This window comes from Chiloscyllium plagiosum, chromosome 28 (assembly GCF_004010195.1).
Source record: "Chiloscyllium plagiosum isolate BGI_BamShark_2017 chromosome 28, ASM401019v2, whole genome shotgun sequence".
Classification (NCBI taxonomy): Eukaryota; Metazoa; Chordata; class Chondrichthyes; order Orectolobiformes; family Hemiscylliidae; genus Chiloscyllium; species Chiloscyllium plagiosum.
In genome coordinates this window covers 18980207-19001749 of record NC_057737.1, presented here as the reverse complement: position 1 = coordinate 19001749, position 21543 = coordinate 18980207, and the positions used below count along the sequence as shown (strand labels likewise).

The 21543-nt window shown below is 39.4% G+C and overlaps 1 protein-coding gene across 19 annotated transcripts in view; it reads right to left on the bottom strand.

Annotated features, from left to right (window-relative positions):
* The window catches only part of myo18ab (myosin XVIIIAb), a 298076-nt gene that overhangs the window by 15374 nt on the left and 261159 nt on the right, over positions 1-21543 (bottom strand). For 17 of the 19 annotated variants that reach the window (XM_043718450.1, XM_043718434.1, XM_043718437.1 and 14 more), the window contains 5 exons: positions 15161-15244; positions 12822-12959; positions 7134-7319; positions 5405-5544; positions 4694-4738 (listed from right to left, as the gene is read on the bottom strand). In XM_043718450.1, coding sequence (XP_043574385.1) covers positions 4694-4738; positions 5405-5544; positions 7134-7319; positions 12822-12959; positions 15161-15244 — 593 coding nt within the window. The remainder of the gene's footprint in view (positions 1-4693; positions 4739-5404; positions 5545-7133; positions 7320-12821; positions 12960-15160; positions 15245-21543) is intronic. The other 2 variants (XM_043718438.1, XM_043718454.1) reach the window with 1 other exon arrangement.

Below are 21543 nucleotides of genomic sequence, written 5' to 3'. Positions count from 1 at the left end.
CTTGCATGGGATTTTGTACACTACATTAGTTTTGCTCATGCTGGGTATCGGGTCCTTCGTTCTGGTGAGTTGTTGTCTGAGGGTGGCTGTTGGTTTGTGTGCTATGAGTCCTAGTGGTCGCAATAGTCTGGCTGTCATTTCTGAAATGCTCCTGATGTATGGTAGTGTGGCTAGTCCTTTGGGTTGCGGCATGTCCTCGTTCTGTTGTCTTTCTCTTAGGCATCTGTTGATGAAATTGGGCGGCTATCCGTTTTTGGCGAATACCTTGTATAGGTGTTCCTCTTCTTCTTTTTGCAGTTCTGATGTGCTGCAGTGTGTTGTGGCCCTTTTGAATAGTGTCTTGATGCAACTTCGTTTGTGTGTGTTGGGGTGGTTGCTTTCATAGTTCAGGACTTGGTCTGTGTGTGTGGCTTTCCTGTATACCTTTGTGGTGAATTCTCCATTCGGTGTTCTCTGTACTATCACGTCTAGGAATGGGAGTTGGTTATCCTTAATTTGTATCCATTCTTGGGGTGACTGATAGGATGTATGAGTTGAGTAAGTGATGATGCATTTTTAAACCTCTGGGGCAAGTATGAGATATAACCGTCTTTAGTTTAAAACTCAAAAAAACTTGCTGCTGGAATTTTTCAAAGTGGGACAATTATTCTAACAGTAAGAAATACCTCACATACAAAATATACTAATCACAGGCAGAAAGGAAACAAATGCTGTCAGTGGCATGGTATTATGTTCCAATTGCATAGATTCATCGGGAGACAATAGTGTAGTGGGATGGACAATATTGACACTGGATTAGTAATCCAGAGATCCCAGGAAATGCTCTGGAGACCCAGGTTCAAAGTATGCCATGGCAGATGGTGGAATTTGAACTCAATAATAAAATAAATCTGGAATTAAAAGTGTAATGACGACCATAAAACCATTGTCATTTGTTCGAAAAAGACAACTAGTTTGCTTACATCCTTTAGGGAAGGTAACCTAGTCTGCCCTACATGTGACTCCAGACTACCAGCAAAGTGGTTGACACTTAACTGGGGCACTTAACCCAATGGGAGATGAGTCTCTCATTTATATAAATGATTTTGGGCTGAAGGATCTGTTTCCGTGCTGTATGAATCTGTAACTGGGCTCGAAACATTAACGGTTTATCTCTCCACATGAATTGCCAGATCTGCTGAGATTCTCCAAAATTGTGTTTATTTATCAGAAAGGTAGGCTGATAGTCATGGAGGGACTGTAATGTACACATAGGCTAGAAACAGCAGATGGGCAAAGGTAGCCCAGACCAGAAGTCTGGAATGTTTTCAGGATATTTCTTACTTCAACATACTTTTGAGCCGACCAGACAGCAAACTGAACTAGATCTAAAGTTATACAATACAAACAAGACTGGAGTAATTAATGAATGACCTTATGGCGAAGATGCCCCTAGGTGGTAGCGACCAAATAAAAGATTGAAAGAGAGAAAAATAGAACCAAGACCAGTATTTGGACATAGCAGATGAATTGAAGAGTCTTAATGACAGAGGATACAAGGTAACGTCCTGGAGAAAGCTGTCAATCAGGAAATGGAATTGAGCGAGGTACTCCAGCAAATTACATTCACTAGAAAGTGCAAATTATTGGAGGCTTAGGCTAACAATTTCTGGGATCCTGATGGATTTTATTGAAAGGTCTTAAAAGAAATAGCTAGTGAGATTGTTGGTGCATTGAATTTACTTCTCCAAAATTCCCTAGATTTTGGGAAGGTTTCATTAGATTGCAATTTAGCAAATGCAACTCCTTTATTCAAAAAGGGAAAGTGACAGAAAGCATGAAACTATAGGCCAGTTAATATCTGTTCGGGAAAATGGTGGTGGATGGTGGATGTACTGTACTTAAATTTTCAGAACTTATTTCATAAGGTGCCACATCAAAGATCATTGCATAGAATAAAACCTTATAGTGAAGAGGGTAATATATTGGCAGAGAAAGAAGATTGGCTCCCATGAAACAATAGGCATAAGTGGGTCATTTTCTATGTGCATGATATAAGTACGTGGGCACAGGGATTAATACTCAGGTTTCAACGTGTTATAATTTGTATAAATGACTTGCACGAAGGGATGGAAGATATGGTAGCTAAATTTGCTAATGTCAATGAAAAGTAGGTTATGAAGAGGATATAAGGCATTGTGAGCATTGTGAAATGTCCAAGAATTCAGAAAAGATTTACAAGGATGTTGCCAGGGTTGGAGGGTTTGTGCTATAGGGAGAGGCTGAGTAGAATGGGGCTATTTTGCCTGGAGTGTCAGGGGCTGAGGGGTGAATTTACAGAGATGTATAAAATCATGAAGGGCATGGATAGGGTAAATAGACAAGGTGTTGCGTGGGGGCCTCCAAAATTAGAGGGTATAGGTTTAAGGCAAGAGGAGAAAGATGTAAAAAGGAACCTAAGAGGCAAGCTTTTTCATGCAGAGTGTGGTGCGTGTATGGAATGAGCTACCAGAGGAAGTGGTGGAGGCTGGTACAATTGCAACATTTAAAAGGCATGTGGATAGGTATGTGAATAGGAAGAGTTTTGAGGGATATGGGCCGATGCTGGCAAATGGGACTAGATTTACTTAGGATATCTGGTCAGCATGGACGAGTTGGACCAAAGAGTCTGTTTCCATGCTGTATGGTCTCTCTGAGTCTATATCCATTTGGATGAGAATATAGCAGGCATGATTTGGGGCGACACCAAAACTGGCGGTGTAGCGAATGAACACTGAAGAAGGTTATCTAAGATTACAAACAGATCTTGATCAATAGGGTTAATGGGCTGAGAAGAGGCAGAGGGACTCTACAGACTCTAATTTGGATAAATGCAAGGTGTTGCATTATGGTAATACAAACAAGGGCAGGACTTATTCAATTAAAAGTAGGGCCTTGTGTAATGTTGTAAAACAGAGACACCTAGGGGTTCAGATATGTAATTCTTTGGAATCTGCATCATAGGTAGACAAGGTGGTGATGATGATGTTTAGCACACTTGTCTTCATCGCTCAGACTTTTTAGCGTACGAGTTGGGACATCATTTTGAGGTTGTACAGGACGTTAGTGAGTATCCTCGTCTGGAGTACTGTGTGCAGTTATAGAGCCATCGAGCATGGAAACAGACCTTTTGGTCCAACTAGTCCATGCCGAACATGATCCCAAACGGAACTATTCCCACCTGTCTACCCACATCCCTCCAAACATTGGGGCAGCACGGTGGCACAGTGGTTAGCACTGGTGCCTCACAGCGCCAGAGACCCGGGTTCAATTCCCGCCTCAGGCGACTGACTGTGTGGAGGTTGCACATTCTCCCCACATCTGCGTGGGTTTCCTCCGGGTGCTCCGGTTTCCTCCGACAGTCCAAAGATGTGCAGGTCAGGTGAATTGGCCATGTTAAATTGCCCGTAGTGTTACGTAAGGGGTAAATGTAGGGGTATGATGGGTTGCGCTTCGGCAGGTTGGTGTGGACTTGTTGGCCCGAAGGGCCTGTTTCCACACTGAGTAATCTAATTTCTTAGTGTACTTATCCAAAGTATTATTACTTAATTTGAATGTTGTAACTGTACACGCATCCACCACTTCCCCTGGAAGTTCATTCCACACACAATCACTAATTTCCCTGTTATACAAAGGGAATTATTAAACTTGAGAGGGTTCTGTAAATATTTACCAGGATATGGCTGGGAATGGAGAGTTTGAATTATAAAAATAGGCTGCGAACTTTTTTCACTGGAGCGTAGAAGGTTGAGGGATGTTAGAAAGGTTTAGAAATCATGAGGGGCATAGATAAAATGGATAGCAAAGGTCTTTTCCCTAATGTGGGTGAGTTCAAAACTAGGGAGCATAGTTTTAAGGTGAGGGGAAAGATTTAAAAAGGACAACTTTTTTTTATACAGAGTGGTTCATGTATAGATTGAACTGCCAGAGAAAGCAGTAGATGCAGGTGTAGTTACAATGTTTAAAAAACATTTGGATAAGTACACGAGTAGGAAAGGTTTGCAGGGGTAATGGGCCAAGTGCAGGCAGATAGGGCTAATTTAGTTTGGGAACGTGTCAGCATGGACTAGTTGGACTGAAGGGTCTGTTTCCATGCTGTATGACACTATGGTCACATCCTGTGCGTGAATAAAAGAATGTGGAATTATATTATGTACTGTGAAACTGTACCTACTGCACAAATACTATATTCAGGCAAAATAAATTGTATGTATCATGCATAATGGCACTGGAATTCCTATTAGTCACTGCAGTTTTAAAAATTTAGTTACAAGCACCATTGGGAAAACGTAATTGATGCACTCAATTAATGATGTCATTGACAACCTATTAAACACTACAGAATTATAAAAAAGAATGCAAAGTGTTTTATATAGGCATTAATATTGTTCATGGTACAGATATTCTTTGAGTACATTCAACTTCATTGTTCTATTGTTTTTCACAAGCTGATGTCCTTGATATTGACAATTATAGTATTGTATAACCCAAATAAATTAGCCTAAATGATACCACTTCTCGAAAAGGGTAAGAATCACATTTGGTAGAATTATTTTGGTTCATAGACACATGCACACTTCTGCTTTAAATGTATGTCATGCAAGAAGAAACAAGGTTAACTTCATGCTGAGGTTAGATTTGGATATGTTTGAAGTCATTCAGGTAGGGTTCTCACATTTTATTCTTTCTTCTCTGATACTTTGCCACCATATCTTGCAAACTGTAAATAAAGGTAAGCACAAAATGCCCAAAAATAAACACGTCTGTGGTGCAGAAGGGGAGATAACTTGATACACATAAAGAATGTACATAAATGCTATTGCAAACTAATTGACAAATGCAAAAAGAAAATGAAGACAAACTTTTTGCAAACAATAGCTCAAATGAAACTGTCTTTGTTTTAAAAACCACATCTAATATTTTAAAGATAAAACAAATTTGAAACTCCAAACTAAAGAAAAATACACAATTTCTAAGGCACTACTTCTCTAAATTGACTAAATTACTAGCACCTACCATATACACCTCTGAAAACTGTTTCCTGAGCTTCTCACAGCAACACTATGAAATAATGCAGCACAACACTGCTAGTAGAAACACAGCTTATAGTTTCACCTGTAATTTTAAGCATGAGAAATGTTTTAATCATGCACCAAGCATGATTGAAAGGTTGTCTACAATATTGTTCTGAGGCTAAAGATATTGCGTGTGTGTGTTAAAACAAAAGTCTGCCCAAAACGTCACAGCAGACAATTGCAGAAGGGTCATATTTTTAATGCTGTTTACACATATTTGCATCTTTGAAACAACCTTTGCCTAGGTAGATATGAAAACAAAAAACTTGGAAAAACAAAACTTCAAATCATACTTGAGACAGGCAAAATACCTGTTGATAAGATCTTCATTTTCATCACTCTCCATTTCATCTTCAATTGCTGCTTGCAAATCTCCTATTCTTTTAAAAGCAAGTTTAAGGTCAGACTGTAGGCTCTGATTTGCAGCTTCAAGACTTTCAATATCCATTTCCTGTGAAAGAAACCCAAGCGATGGATTGATAAAATATCTTTAAATAGGGAAAAACTTACAATCCTTCTTACCTACTACCTATAAAAGTGTCTTCAAAGTGCACACGAATACAACAGGGCTTGGGCTTCATGACATTTGAAGCATATTGAGAATAAATGTGAGGTTAACAAAAACAAACAGAGAGGCAGATTGTCATCTGCACGTGATAGATTGAGAAAAAGAGGGGTACAATGAAACCTGGGTGTCCTTGTACACCAGCCACTGAAAGTAAGCATGCGGGTGCAGCAGGAGTGAAGAAGGCAGATGGTATGTTGAACTTCAAAGCAAGAGGATTCAATTACAGCAGCAGGGCTGTCTTGCTCCAATTGCACAGGCCTTTGGTGAGATCACACGTGGAATATTGTGTACTGTTTTGGCCTCATCTGAGGAAGGATATTATGGCTATGGAGCAAGTACAACAAAGATATACCAGAGTGGTTTCTGGGATGACAGGGTGATCGGTTAGGACCATATTCTCTGGAATTTAGAAGAATGAGGGGGAATCTCATGGAAACATATAAAATTCTAACAGGACTAAACATGGTAAATGCAGGAATGATGCTCCTGATGACCAGGGTAGTTCAGAATGACAGTCACAGCTTAGGTATACGGGGTAGGCCACTTAGGCCAATGAGGAAAGATTCCTTCACCCAGAGAGGAGAGCTGTGCAATTCTCTGCCACAGAAAGCACTGCAGCTATAAAGTTGAACGTTTCAAGGAAGAGTTATATGAATTTCTTAGAACTAAAGGGATCAAAGGGTATGAGGAGAAAGCAGGAACTAGGCACTGAGTTGAACTATCAGCCATGATCATAATGAGCATGGGGGAAGTTTCAATGGCTGAATAGCCTACTCTTACTTTCTGTTTCCATGTTTTCTATGGTTCTACATTTTCTATGATTCTGATCATTAAGGTTGGGTCATTCAAATTCACTCATTATTTAGGTTGACATCAAAAATTGCCATTTAGAATAGGCAGCAAATTCTCTTTAGCCAAAAGAGATATATCCAAGCTTACTATGATGTTACAAACAAAAAACAATAGCCCTAGCAAGGTGATAGCACCTGCAAATGTTTTTTCCTCCCCCTTTCAATATGCATAATAGTGCCTTTTCATAAAAGGAATAATTCTGATGTATATACATAAATCAGAATAGATTTAATTTCAGTACATTTAATTGCAGGATTTAGTGACTGTAAATGCACAGTTGCCCAATGTATCTGAAAACTAACTAGAACTCATATGAGATAGCTCTGCAAAATTTATGTCCACTCGTGTAAATACACATATTGTTTCCTTTTCAGTTTAGAAGTAACTTAACTAAGCTATAGCTTTGTTAATATTGTTTAATAGTAAAACTCCAGCAGTTGCATTGCTAAAAATTTACATTCTTCAAATATAGAAACTACTAATGAACATAGCATTTTGAGTGATTTTTTAAAAATCACCATTTTTTGCAAAAATACAGTCTCAGCTATACCACTTTCTATTATTAAGAAAATAATGAATAGACAAGCAGCTGTCCTATAGAAGGATAGATGTTCCCATACCAGCTCATGTTTTTTGCGGCTGGCTTCAGCTTCTTTCTTGCTAACTTCTCCCAGTTCTTCCTTTAGATCCCTGTGCTGCCGCTGCAATCGTTTATTTTGCTCCTTTTCCCGATTTTCAGCAGCCGCCCTCTGATCTCTCTCTTCTCCCAGCTTTTCCAAGTTTTCCTTGAGACGACTAACCAGGGTCTGTGCAACAACAGTAAAAATATAAGCAGCTACTGAAAGAGATATTCTTAGCATCTTTTCATGTCTGGGAATAAAAACTATTCTATTACAGCTCTAGTCATCATTCAAACCTTCAGGAATTTTATTTTTCTGGTTAAGATGAGGGAAAATCTTAATTAAACATGGTTTTATATACATAAATTAGATTTAGCCAGTTTTACCTCGCTCCCTGGTTCTCAGCAGCCTTACTGGGTATGAACCTAGACAGGAGTATTCTAGAAAATGGTACCTTGGCATTCAGAGATAAACACTGTAACAAAGGTAACTAGAAAACAGAATGAGGATTCTGGTAATGCAACCACTGATAATTTTCCATGGATATAGGAACTGTTATTAATAGACCAGAGTGCTTCAGGGTAAATGTAGAGTATGATCTGAAATTGGTTCAGTTAGAAAGAACCTGTATTTAAAAGCAGGCATCACATTTTCCAGAAATCCCAAATCACTGAAGACACATTAATTGCACTGAAGTACATCATCAAGTTATTCATTGAAGCTGGCATGCAGATCTGTAGGAATTAATGTCCATTTGATGACAGCAGCTCTGAAAAATATTTAATGGTGTGGCTTGTACATCTTTGTTTCTGTAATTTAGTTTGTTAATGTCTATCTTGAACAGTGGCACCTATATTAATATTGGACCATAATGATAAATGCACGATACAAATGATAAAATGAAGGATATTCACTTTGATGTACAGATACATTATCTCAAATTCATCTGTCCAAAAATGAGATATTTTATGCTTTTGAGTGCTGGACATTTATTTGCATTCAGCTGGCATCTTTGACAGCATTTTCTCAATATCCAACTCATTCATGGGGTGGTGGATTGAACCTTTCGCTGAAAATGTGTAATTTGAATACATACCAGGAATCTACTATGAGTTTACACATGTTGGGTAATGGGTAATCCAAAATCCAGGAAAAGTCTGAAAACACGCTTGACTTCAATCTCAAGGGTGACAAATTCAAAATACATAACATTATTTCTGTACTTCAGTGATATTTTTTGATTGTTTTAATCATTACTATACCTAATCCATAACTGCAAATACATTTCTAGGAACACTGTTTACCATAATTCAAAATGTAAAAATGCTTGATCAATAATTAATGTAATCCTGTTGAATTAAAATCTATTTTTTTTTTTAAAATGAAGTAATTACCCTGAATGCAGCTCAGAAAATATTTAAAAGAGCTATCAACAAACAAACAAAGTTGTGTTCAGTTAGAAGGTTTTTTTTTAAATTGCACATGCCAGCACATTACCAAGACATAAAGACTCACTCATAACTGAAGAGGAAAAAAACTCTCCTGTAATGACAGCATAAAAAGGTAATGACTGCTTAAGGCCAATTGTCGGGGGCTAACTGAGATTTTACAATGAGTGTCTTGGGGAAGCAATCTTTGTAGCTGCTGCTGTGGCAGAAGGAGTTTGGGGTTGGGAGTAGGGGGCAGATGGTATGTGGTGTGGAAGTTATGGTGCTTTAGGGAGGGTTATCACAGCTCTAGGGAGCTGTTCTGGTCTCAGCTGTAATCTCGGACCACCATTTGAAGGAATTCATTTTCCACAATCGTGGCCCAGCTGCTGAATCTATCTTGTATTTGAAGTTAAAAAGGTTGGGAACAGATGGTGCAGTTTGGGGTGCACTATTCCTCAGTTACTTGCAGAAGCATTATACTGCCACTTGTAATCTGGAAGACCTCATGTTTGCCTTTCAGCTTCAAGAGTTCAACTTCCAATCTTAACTCAATGACAAGCCTACCTTCTGGTCATTAGTTAGCTAAGGTTAGTGAAAATCCGACATGAGCGCATTCAGTTTCTGGCCCCCATTTGAACTTACTGGGAGGATCCCAAGATTCTAAAAAGCAGCAGTGGAGTAGGCCATTTGGCCCATTGAGCCTGGCAATCCTAACTCAGGTTGGTCGTGGTGGGTGGTAAAGAGACGAGAAAGGCAGGTTCTTCCCAACCATTAAAAGTGGGTTGCCTGGAGGATCACATGGGTGAGATTTAACAGGCTGAAATATAGGACAAGCTGTAATCTGGCTGCAAGTAACATGGGACTCGGAACAAACATTTCAATTTTGCCTATTTAAGGCTGAAATAGATAGATTCTTATCTAGGAGAATCAATGGCTATGGGAAAGGGCAGGAACGTGGGTGTGAGGAACGTTGGATCAGGCATGAGCCTATTTAATGGTGGTACAGGCTTGAGGGACCGAATGGCCTACTCAATTCCTATTTCTTATGGTCTCACGGGATGGTCACAAATTATCTGGGACAGTTGTTTACCCTGAATCTCTTTGTGCACTCGACTTTCTTACTTATCCCAAAAATCTTTGGCTTCTTTGTCAATTAAAAATCTATCCAAATAACTTGGCTTTCACAGCTCTATGGAAGAAAACTCCAAAGATTATCAATTATCAGAAAAAGAAATGCTCTCTCATCTCCGCCTTAAATGGGAGATCTTTTAATTTTAAACTGTGGCCACTGGTTCCAGATGTCATGAGAGGAAACATCTGTTTTTCTAGTCAGTGCATCAAAATGCGCAACCTCATCATTTTTCCACACCATACTGCATGTGGCAGATTTTACCTGTCTTTCTTAACCTATCTAAATCACTTTGTAGACTCTTTGTATCCTCCACACAACTTTCTATATTTACTCAGTTTTGTCTCAAGAGTGAATTTGGCTACAGCATTGCAAGTCCCTTCATCCAATTTACTAATATGGATTATAGTTGTCAGGATTCTAGTACTGATCTCTGTGGCTCTCCACTATTTGCCGTTTGCCAACCTGAATGTAAACCATTTCTCCTACTGCTTCTTCTCATTGCTCTACTCAGGTTGGCACAGTGGTACAGTGCTGCTGCTTCACAGCATCAGAGACACAGGTTCAATTCTAGCCTTGGGCAACTGTCTGTTTGGAGTTTGCACATTGTGTGTCTGCGTGGATTTCCTCCCACAGTACAAAGATGTGAGATTAAGTGGACTGGCCATGCTAAGTTGCCCTGCGATGTCTAGAGATGTGCAGGTTAGGTGGATAAGCCATGATAAATGCAGGGTTATGGGGATAGGGTGGGATGCTCTTCAGATGGTCAGTGTAGACTTCATGGGCTCAATGGCCTCTTTCTGCACAGCAGGGATTCTATGATTCTGTTAATATAACTGCCACATTATCACCTGATCTTCTGTTATGCAGGTTTTTATTTTAAAAGATGTGCTACCTTTGTAAACACTGAAATCCACACACACTACATCCACTCATGCTCTTTCATTCAGCCTGCTTATTACAGCCTTAAATCTTTTGTGTAATACATTTTTCACATAAAATTTCCCTTACTGAAAACCATGTTGACTCTGTCTGACAGTTATGATGATTTGCTAAACCCCGTAGCTGTAATTCCTAAATAATGCACTCTAGCAATTTCCCAGTGACAGGTGTTAAATAAGTGACCTAGAATTTCCTGATATCAGTCTTCCTCTTTTCCGGAATAGAGGTGTTAAATGCGTAATTTGCCACCTCACTGGAAACTTTACAGAATCTAGGTAATTTTAGAAGATTCCCGAGTGTTATGCTTCTGATCGGAGATCAGAGTTAAGAGATTGTTGGAGCTACAAATAGAGGAATCTAACGGTTTTCATGAATTTTGGTTAATTAGTTTTGCCTATTCTAAACTAATTCACAGCTCATCTAATCTTGATGGCAGAGAATGTATCGTTACTGTCAAACTTGAAAGGTGAAGTATAACATTAGAGGTAGGTGTCAGTGTGTTTGATCCCATGCTCCTTGATGACTTTGCCAATTAGAAGCATATAAATAAGAAAAGTGATGGAAACTATGCATTATGTCCTGAGGTTCAACAGAGGGGACTAAGTAATATATAGAAAAGAGTGTTGGAGGTAATAGATCTATGACAGGACAGGCACAAATGAAGCCAAGCAAGAATAACAATTGTGCAAAAATACTCAGAGAAGTTAGTGCTTGAATGCCAGAAGAAGAGAGAAGGCAAAAATCAAACGGATCGTTATTCTGTTGTGATTTGGTTTCTGTTATTGTTGGCACATTCCATTCAGACTATAATTGCAAAACTAGATGCAGACTTCTCAACTGATGAAATTTGATAGTATAATAGAACACAGAACAATAGAGACAAAAATATTAGCCATATTCAAAAGTGAGGGTGAATACTTTTAAAAAGTTGGTGTAGGCTGATTGGATGCACAGATCATTATTTTCCTTGTGGACTTCATGCTAAAGGAAAAAGAGTAGTGGAAATGAACATTGGTCCTTAAAGTGTGCAACTGGAGAATTACTAAGACAAACCAAGGAAATGATCTGGGATAGGTAATAAATACGGGACTAGCCAGTGATGCCCTCATTCTGCAAATGATTTTTTTAAAAAAAGGCAGACTTGAACAAAGATTTTGGAAAAGTTATGCCTGGGGCACAAAGGAAGGAGGAACATAAATCAATCATGATCACTAAAGAAAACATAATTTGGAAAATTAATGGGACTGATGACAGACAAGTCTTCTGGACTTATTGGCTTACATCCTATGGTCTTAAAGGCAGTGGCTACAGAAATAATGGATAGAGTCAGAGTCTGACTTCATTTATATTTCTCCCTCCTTTGTGTCCCCGGCTTTTCTACTACTTTCGGGGTGATTTTTGTCACTTTTACCATTCAGAAGTGGACAAATATTTGTTTAAGTTGGATAATAAAGGTCATTCGCTACCATCATGATTAGATGAGCTGTAACTTAGTTAAGAGTAGGCAAAACTAATTTAACTAGAGCTCTTGTATATAGTCATCAGTGAAACACATTAGTAATAAAATAATTTTCCAATTGTAATTATTTTTGATCATGAAAAAACAATAAAATATAAAATACAGAAACAGAATTAGGCCATTTGGCCCATTGAGTCTGCTCTGTCATTCAATCATGGCTGATATATTTCTCAATACGTAACCCTTGATCCCCTTACCAATCAAGAACCTATCTAGCTCTGACTTAAATGTCCTCAATAGCTTGGCATCCACAACCATTTGCATCAAATAGGTTGCACAAACTAATCACCCCTTGGCTGAAGAAATTCCTTCTCATCTTAGTTCTAAAGGGTCATCCCTTCCCTCTGAGGATATGCCCTTGGGTCAGAGAGTCCTTTACTGGTAGAAACATCTTTTTCACCTCTACTCTATCCAGGCCTCTCAGAATTCTGTAAGTTTCAATCAGATTCTGCCTCATTCTTCTAAATTCCATTCAGTACAAATCCAGAGTCCTTAACTGCATTTAAAGTGGAAATTAAGCTCTGCAGCCACTGATTAGGTAGAGTATGATGTTAGTTTTTGTTACTAAGTCACTTCAATCTTAAAGCAAGTAGCGTGAAGGTGTTTGATTAATCATAAGATGGAATGTAAACAAATCTCAATTAAGATTTTGATTTGCAAATGCATACCTCAAGACGTTTGACCTGAGTTTTCTCAAATTCCAGTTTGGTTTCAAGTTCACGAATCTTGGCTTCTTGTCTGCTCACCAAGGATTTATCTACCATGGACTGTTCTGTGAACTCTAGCTGACTCTGAAGTCCTTGTAACTGGAGTAAGTTGCATAGGAAGAAGAATAATCAGTATATAACACAAGTCATATTAATTTAAATGTGAATGCAGCAATCGAGGGGTAAGTGGTATGTAATACTATTGCTTTGACTAAGCAGTAAGATGTATAAAAGACATTTCTGCCAGCGGATGCAATTTTAATCTTTTACAGCAATAAATCACTGTAGTAACAATATGTACAATGTAAAATCACAGCTGCTGTCAGACCTGTTGAGTTTTTCTAGTAGTTTCTGTTTTTATTTGTTTCAGATCTCCAGCATCTAGTTCTTTGTTTTATATGATTGCATTATCAATGGGTGTGTTGCAGCAACTCTTCCCTACCCCAAGACTTCTACCACCAAGAACAACAACAGCAGCTAGGAGACTATCACTGGTTAAATTTTCCCGGCCCTGAACCGTAGGGGCACTGGTGAGAAAATCTGTTGAGATGGCCAATGAAGAGGCTCTTGATCCCATATGTCAACCAAGTGTTTAATGGCAAGATGAGATTCTCACTAGTGAGTGGAAAAAAGCCTTTCGCATGCATGAAGATCATATTTTTACTTGATGTCAACTCAATTATATGCAGTTTCCCGTTCTCCCACTCACTAGATAGAAGCTAGCCATGAGGACAGCCCTCCAGGTCCCTGTCCAGAAAGGTGGGTTCCCATTTTCCTTTGTGTGACATGTCCAGGAATCATATTCAGCATCTTGGGGCTGCCAGTGTTTGGCCTAATGTACAAAATATAGACTGGCACCAAGAATTCTGGTGTGTCCCAGCACTGGCAAGCACTTCATCTATGGTGATTGGGAGAATACAATGATTGGGCTGCCATAAAGAAACACAGTACAAAGGTAATGAGGTGAGCAAGAGAAAACCTGCTAGGCCTCATGGGGAGACACCTTTAGTGAGATGTGTCAGAATTGACATGAAATCGCTTTCTGGAAAATTCTACTCCAAAGTCACTTCCATGTCACACACCTTCATTCCTCGCTATTTATTCATTTATGTCAAGTCAGAATCTTGGAACTTCACAATTACTGCAACTCCACCAGCATTTAGAGATGGGAAATAAATGTGCCTTTGCCCACATCATTGATCTCAAATATTCACTAGACTGATTCCAGAGATGGAAGGTTTGTCTTATGGAGAGATATTGAGCAGTTTAGGCCTATACTCTCAGGAGTTTTAAAGAATGAGAGGCTATCTAACTGAGGTACATAAAATGCAAAAAGGGATTGACAAAAGTAACATAGAAAGGAAGTTTATTTATGTGGTGTAATCTAGAACAAGAGATCTCAGTCTTAGGACAAAGGGTAGCAGATTTCAAACAGAGACGAGGAGAAATCACTTATCTCAGAGGATCATGAATCACTAACCCAGAGCATGGCAGATGCGAGGACATTGACTAAATTTAAGAGGGAATAAATAGATTTGTATTTAATAATGGGTTAAAGGATTATGGAGAGTGGGCAAAAAAGCAGAGTGATGGAGCAAGATCAAGGAATTGATTTAAACACCTTTGCTCCTAGTACTTAAGTTCTTTTCTCTGTGTAACTTTGTTGTTACACCTAGAAGTGATTTTTTTTCCATAATGCTTTTGTAACAGATAGCACAAACTACATCAATTTATTGAGTGAAGGATTCTGTCAATAAATTAGTACCTTTGAAAAGAAACAATTACAAGCAATGCACAAAAGTGTTAATGAAGAATAGCAGCTACATTTACACTGTGATCCAAAGCCAAAATTTAAAAGAGTTAGCTCCTCTTTGTAAAACAGTCTCATTTTCTTATGTCATATTGTATTGCACCGTGTCCCAATCTGAAAACTGTAAATAGATTACTTCAGCATTTTGTTCAGTTTGGCTTTCACAAAGCAACTAAGTTACAGAGAAGTTCAGGATAAAACCACGATTGTAGACAAAATGGAATAAATTTGTGATTTGTTTAATCTTGCTCGCTGTTTTCAAGTAACAATTTCAAAGAAAAGGAATAGGGTGAATAGTTTGTGGTTTTCTCTCATTGATGGCCATTATTGCATTTTCCATTCAAAATAAGCTCGAGTGAATTCTTTTTGCCACATAGTTAACAAAACAGATGTCCAAATCTAAACGTTGTTGCAAATGACAAAGGCCATGCAGGCAATCATAGTTCTGCTTGTGAACAACTGTATTATGACAATAAAATGAGTTACATACCTTTTCTTGTAGTTCTTGTTTCTCTTTATTGGCTTCTTCAAGTTGTGACTGCAGTTCATTGATCTGGGCTAAGTCCCTAGATGACTAAAAAAAAATGCTTTATTTCAATTTTGAAGAGTACTAATTTGCAGAGATATGGGGAAAAAAATTATAGTGCTGGACAAAATTGGACATCTCTTGAAAGAGCAGATATAACCATGATGATCGTCATTCTGTCCTTCAAGATTCTATGAATCCATCTTAGATAAAAATACACTTAGTGGCTTAAAAAAAAATTGGCACTGCATTTTTAAAGCTACACAGGAGATGCTGTGGAACTGCAGAGTAACAAGTGCAATATCATACAGTCATAGAATCAAACAGCATGGAAAAAGACCTTTCGGTCTAACTTGTTCATGCCTATTAAGTTTCCTTGTCTGCATTTAGCCCATATCCTTCTAAATCTTTCATATTCATTTACATGTCCACATGCCTTTTAAATATGTTGTAACTATACCTGCATCTACCATTCCTCTGGCAGTTCATTCTATATGCGAACCACCCTCTGTATGTATGAGTACATGAACATGAACGAGTATATGAACAGTCCTATCAACTATAGGTCGGTTAGCTTAACATCAATAGTCGGTTAAGCTTTAGAAATAATAATCCTGAGAAAAATTAACAAGTACTTGCAAATATTTAGTTAATCAAAGATAGTCAACACAAATTTTTAAAAGGGCAGGGAATGCTTGTCTGACCCAAATTTAATCTTTGATGAAGTAACATGCAAGGTTGATGAAGAGTTTGTAATCGATGCTGTCCATATGGATTTTAAGAAAGTGTTTGATATAATACTGCATAAAGACTGATTACTGAAATTAAGACTCATGGATTAGGAGGATCACTGTCAGTTTGGTTAAAAGGATCGGCGTAAGGAAAGAAAACAGTGAGTCATGGAAAATTGTGATTTGTTAGACTGGAGGATGGTAGACAGTGCAATCATACAGCCACTGTTTGTTTTAAATCTATATAACATACATACATGCATATTATATATGCACTTAAAAATGCATGACCTCTACCATCCAAAAGGATATGTGCAGAAGATATATGGGAACACAAAGGAATAGATGGGTGGATTTTTTTTTTAAAGTGCACCCAGGAGAGCTTTTTGTGCTAGTACGTAGATTATTTTTATTTGAAAAATATACTTTTCCTAAAATATTCTGACGATCTGTACAACTGGTGTTGCCATTCATAGGCGCACCTTGCATTGCTTTATATACAGAGATCGGAATTGATCATTTGTATATACAGGTCTGTACATTTACCATCCATATATTTAGCTGAGGCTTCAGCGGAGACCGATTGCTGAATGGGCCCCCTGTTCTTCTTTGGCAGGCAGACGTTACATGGTGGTCTTTCCCCACCGCGCCTTGGCGGCAGCTGTCCCAAGCTTCAGCATGTCCCTCAACACGTAGTCCTGGACTTTGGAATGTGCCAGTCCGCAACACTCAGTCAGGGTCAACTCCTTCAGGTTTTGGACATACCAAAGAGCCTCTTTGACTGAGTTGATGATCCTCCAGGCACAGTTCATGTTCGTCTCTGTGTGCATCCTGGGGAACACAGCATGGGGTCCCGCGTCACAGAGCTGCTTGGGACGAACCTCGACAAACACCACTGCATTCTTCTTCATACTTCCTTTGCGTAGGCACATTCCAGAAGGAGGTGTGTGACAGTCTCATCCGCTCCACAGCTGCTTCGAGGGCAGCCAGTGGTGCAGCAGAGAGTCCGGGCGTGCATAAAGGATCTCACAGGCAGAGCCCTTCTCACCACCAGGTCTTGGTGCTTGTTGGAAAGTTCTAGCGATGAGGCATTCTGCCAAATGACTGACAGTCTGCCCAGGGAACCCCTCGACAGGATCCGCCCTCTCCTTTTCCCGAAGGGTCTCAAGGACACTACGTGCTGACCACTTCCTGATGGACTTGTGGTCAAAGGTGTTTTGAAGCAAGGCCAGGCCCATCCTTCGCAACATCGGGGACAGGTAGAACCTCAATATGTAGTGACACTTGGTGTTTGTGTACCGGGATCCACGCACAGCTTGATGCAGCCACACAAAAAGGTGGCCATCAGGGTGAGGGTGGCATTGTGCTAGTACGTAGATAGCCCGACCAGAGAAGGGCAGGGCTACACCTAATCCTAGGGGATGAAGTCGGTCAAGTGGTTGAACTGACAGTGGCTGACTTTTTTGGTGATAGCAACCATAAGTTTCAAATTCATTACTGGACGAAATAAGGATAGTGTGGAAGTTTCTAAACTGGGAGAAAGCCAATTTCAATATCATTTCACAGGATATAGCAATCATAGACTGGAAGCAGCTACTTGCAGCTAAATTTACATTTGGAGAGTGGAAGTCTTTTAAAAGTAGCATAGTGAGGGTTCAGGGCCAGTGTGTTCCTCTAAGAGTGGAGGACAAGGGCAGCAAGTCCATAGAACCCTGGATGTCAAGGGATATTAAGAGTTTGAAAAAGAAATAGGAGGAAACATATGTTAGGTACAGCACATTAAAAACAGGAAGCCCCTTCAAAAGTGTATGGGGATGCTTAAAAAAAAGGAGGGGAAAAAGGGGCCATAAAATATCTTTGGCATATAGGATTAAGAAAAACCCCTAGACATTCTATAAGTATATTAAAGGATTACCAAGCAAACTGTGGGCCAATTCGAGACCAAAGGGACAACTTGTGCATGAAGCCAAAGGACATGGGCATGTATAATTCTCCTTTGTGAATACAGATGAAAAAGTGGTAATAGCCAGGGATTTCAGGTGGAATGGTGAGATTAATAAGGAGGACAAATTAGATACTTTAGTAGGCATAGAGCCCCAGGACCTGATAATATGTATCCAGGCTGCTAAAGGAGGCGATGGAGGACATTGCTGGGACTTGGCAGATATATTTAATACTTTGCTGGCTACAAGTGAACTGCCAGCTGACTGGTGGATTGCTAATGTGACTCTTTTGTTCAAAAAGGACAGCAGGGATAGGCCAGGTATTTACAGCCCAGTTAGTCTGATGTCAGTGGTAGGAAAACTGTTGAAAAAATTGTTGAGAGACAGTATTGGTTAATACTTGGGAAGGCAAGGATTGATCAGGGATAGTCAGCACAGACTTGTTAATGGGAGATCCTGTCAGACTAATTTAACTGAGATTCTGAAAAGTGACTAAACCTATTGATAAGGTAGTGCAGTTGATGTGGTTTACATCGACTTCCGTAAGGCTTTTGACAAGGTCTCTTGTAGAATCTTTGAAGGTGGCAGAACACATTGAAAGATGTTATGCAGAACATTTACAAAGTTCTGACTAGGATATAAACAGAGTTGTGAGTACAATCCTGGTTTCCATGCTTTAGAAAAATGTGAGGGTCCTTGAATGGATGCTGAGAAGATTTACCAGAATAATCCCAGGGATGAGGGATTTTAACTACACAGTTAGATTAAGGCAGTTATGGTTTATCCCCTTGGAACAAAATAGTTCTATTAAGATATAGATAATTATGATTTTATGATTTGGTTAAGGTAAATAAGGAAAAGTTAATGGTGCAAGGTCAAGTGGGGCACATGTAAGATTTGGGTTAAGGAGTGCACAGATGATAGAAGAACATTATTACACAGCAAATGATCTGAAATTTGCTGCTCATAAAAGCAATGCAAGCAGAGATGATCATTGATTCAAACTGATATTGGATGGGCAGTTAAAGGAAATAAACAAGCAAGCTTTGGGATATAGTAGGGGATATGGGACTGATTAGTCTGCTCTACAGTGAACCAGCATGGACTCGAACAGGATAGATAACCACTCCTATTCTGCAAATGACTAGTCATTGTCAGTTCCTATTACCAGTGTATTACAAATGACAAACTCTTTATTCTGGAGAGGCCTTTAAATTTGCAAATTGTGCAAATTCATTAACTAATGGGCTAAATGCATTTAACTTTTAAAGGTGGTTTCCAATTGTGGTCCTTTACACAACAAAGCCAAAGACCAGTTGTACTAAGAGTGCACACAATAACTGGAACTTTATCAAGTTACAATGTATCTCAAAGTGGTTGAAGAATTGGCAGAAAAGCTACATTAATTCAATGGAGGTGGTCCAAAATGAATCGATTGTTCTTCAGTTACTTAAGAGACCACCAAAGTGGTAGGAGTCCTGCTCACCAAGAGCTGTTTCTCATGCCAGCAGCACCAGCAGGAGCTGTTAGCAACACTGTATCCCAGTCAGATCCAAGATTGGAATAGATCCCAAACAAAAGGTGAGGGAAAACAGGATGGAGTCTGCAGAGTGGGAACCATGGCGTTTGGAGTGAGGGGAATCAGAAGCAAAAACGGTGAGGTGGGTTTCAGGGGCCATAGCCTGCACACTGAAGGATTGCTTGATGGGCACTAATACTTAATTGCAATGGTACAAGATACAAAAATATGACATAGTGATCAGCAGCGATTACTCTTTTAAAACAAAATTAAAGCAACATTTCAAACCTGAAAAACACAGGAAATACGTCAGTCAAGACTTGAAGCAGTACAGAAGTTACATTTAGCCTAGGGGAAAACTAAATACAATACAATATTGGCTGAACAGTTAGTATGGATTCGTGGATATTTTCTAATGAACCTATTTAATGATGTTATTACACACACTCTAGAGGAAGTGGGACATGAACCTAGGCCTCCTTTTACAGAGGTACGATAGCACTCCAGTACTGATTTTTGAGCTGTCCAGATGGTGGTTAGCACAGGTGGAGATACAGGTCCAAGTTAGGGTGTAGATGCTGCACAATCACCAAGATAGGCTTCAGTGCCAGTTCCACAAAAATGATAAAATAAAAAGTTAGAGCCACAAATGAAAACAGTACAGAGAAGAATTTAGAAAAGCAAAAGGAAACACAACAGCTGCACTGCCACATCCCCACACAGAGTAGCCATATAGACTCAGCACTATAAATCCCTTATACATTGATAATATTCGCAGAAGATAAGAAACACCAGGAAGATGACTATCAAATTCCTTCGCAATGAATTGGAAGGCTGCAAATGTCCTATCTGAATTTAAGTATTTTAAGCAAAGAATGGATCTTTGTTTCTTAGATATAACAATTGCAAAACAGATTAGTCGGTAGTGAAAATAAAGATAGCCACTGGAAATGAGAGATTGTACAAAGTCAACATTGCAGGTCCAAGAGGATCAACAAGATCATCCCAAACTATGAGAAAGACTTCTGGTGCAAGATGGTGGCAGAGTAACAGGCTGCACACAGGCTCTTGTCTTCAGTCCATCCTGCTCTCATCTGTTTTCCTTCTTTGTTCTACTTTTGCTTTTGCTCTTTTTTTCTCTTTTCTGTGGCAGGTTGATCGGTAGCATTGGTGTGGCAGTGAGAGCAGGCCATGAAGAGTGGCAGATGTGGACTCTCCCCACGATAGGAGATAGTGGAAGTGGGGTTGTTCTCCTGCCATTTGGGGCCTGTGGCAGCAGCAGCGGGGTGGTCATCTCAGCATTCACAGCCAGCGGCAGTGGCAGCAAAGCTCCTCCAGTAATTGAGGATGGTGGTGCTGGTGCAGCCAGGCACTCTTGATTGCGAGGCAAGTGTGGCTTCAATGGTGTCAGTGAAGTGGGCCTAATAGTGAAGAGATGGCGCTTAAAATTGGGCGATTCCTACGTTGGTGGGTGCAGCGCAGGTGGCGGGGAGAAGGTGGAGGTCTCCCTTGAGACGAAATGCCAGGATGGACTAGAAAAGACTGATATTCTGAACTTTAATTTATTCCTATGTCCTATAATGCTGGACTAATTTACTTCATCACTTTTCCAATTTTTCTTTGTTTCTTAAGAATTTGATCTTATGTATCTACACTTAGGTATCTTTGTACTGAAGATGGCACTGTAATGCAGCAACTATAAACTTTTCACTGCACTCATTTGTATAAGTGACAATAAAGCTAATTCAATTCAATTCAAATCAAATGCTGGAAACTCAGCTTCATGCAAAGGTGACTATTAGAATTCTCCATCCAGAGCTCATGTCTTATAAGCAACAGCCATAAGAATTAATTGATTAGCTCATAAGTAAGTGCCGTGAAATGGACATAGACTGTGATTTGTCTACTATATTCCATACATGTACCACCCTCTGCGTGCAAACGTTGCCCCTTAGGTCTCTTTTATATCTTTCCCCCTCACCCTAAATCTATGCCCTCTAGTTCTGGACTCCCTGACTCCAGGAAAAAAAAAATCTTTGTCTATTTACCCTATCCATGCCCCTCAATTTTGTAAACCTCTATAAGGTCACCCCTCAACCTCCGATGCTCCAGGGAAAACAGCCCCAGCCTGTTCAGCCTCTACCTATAGCTCAA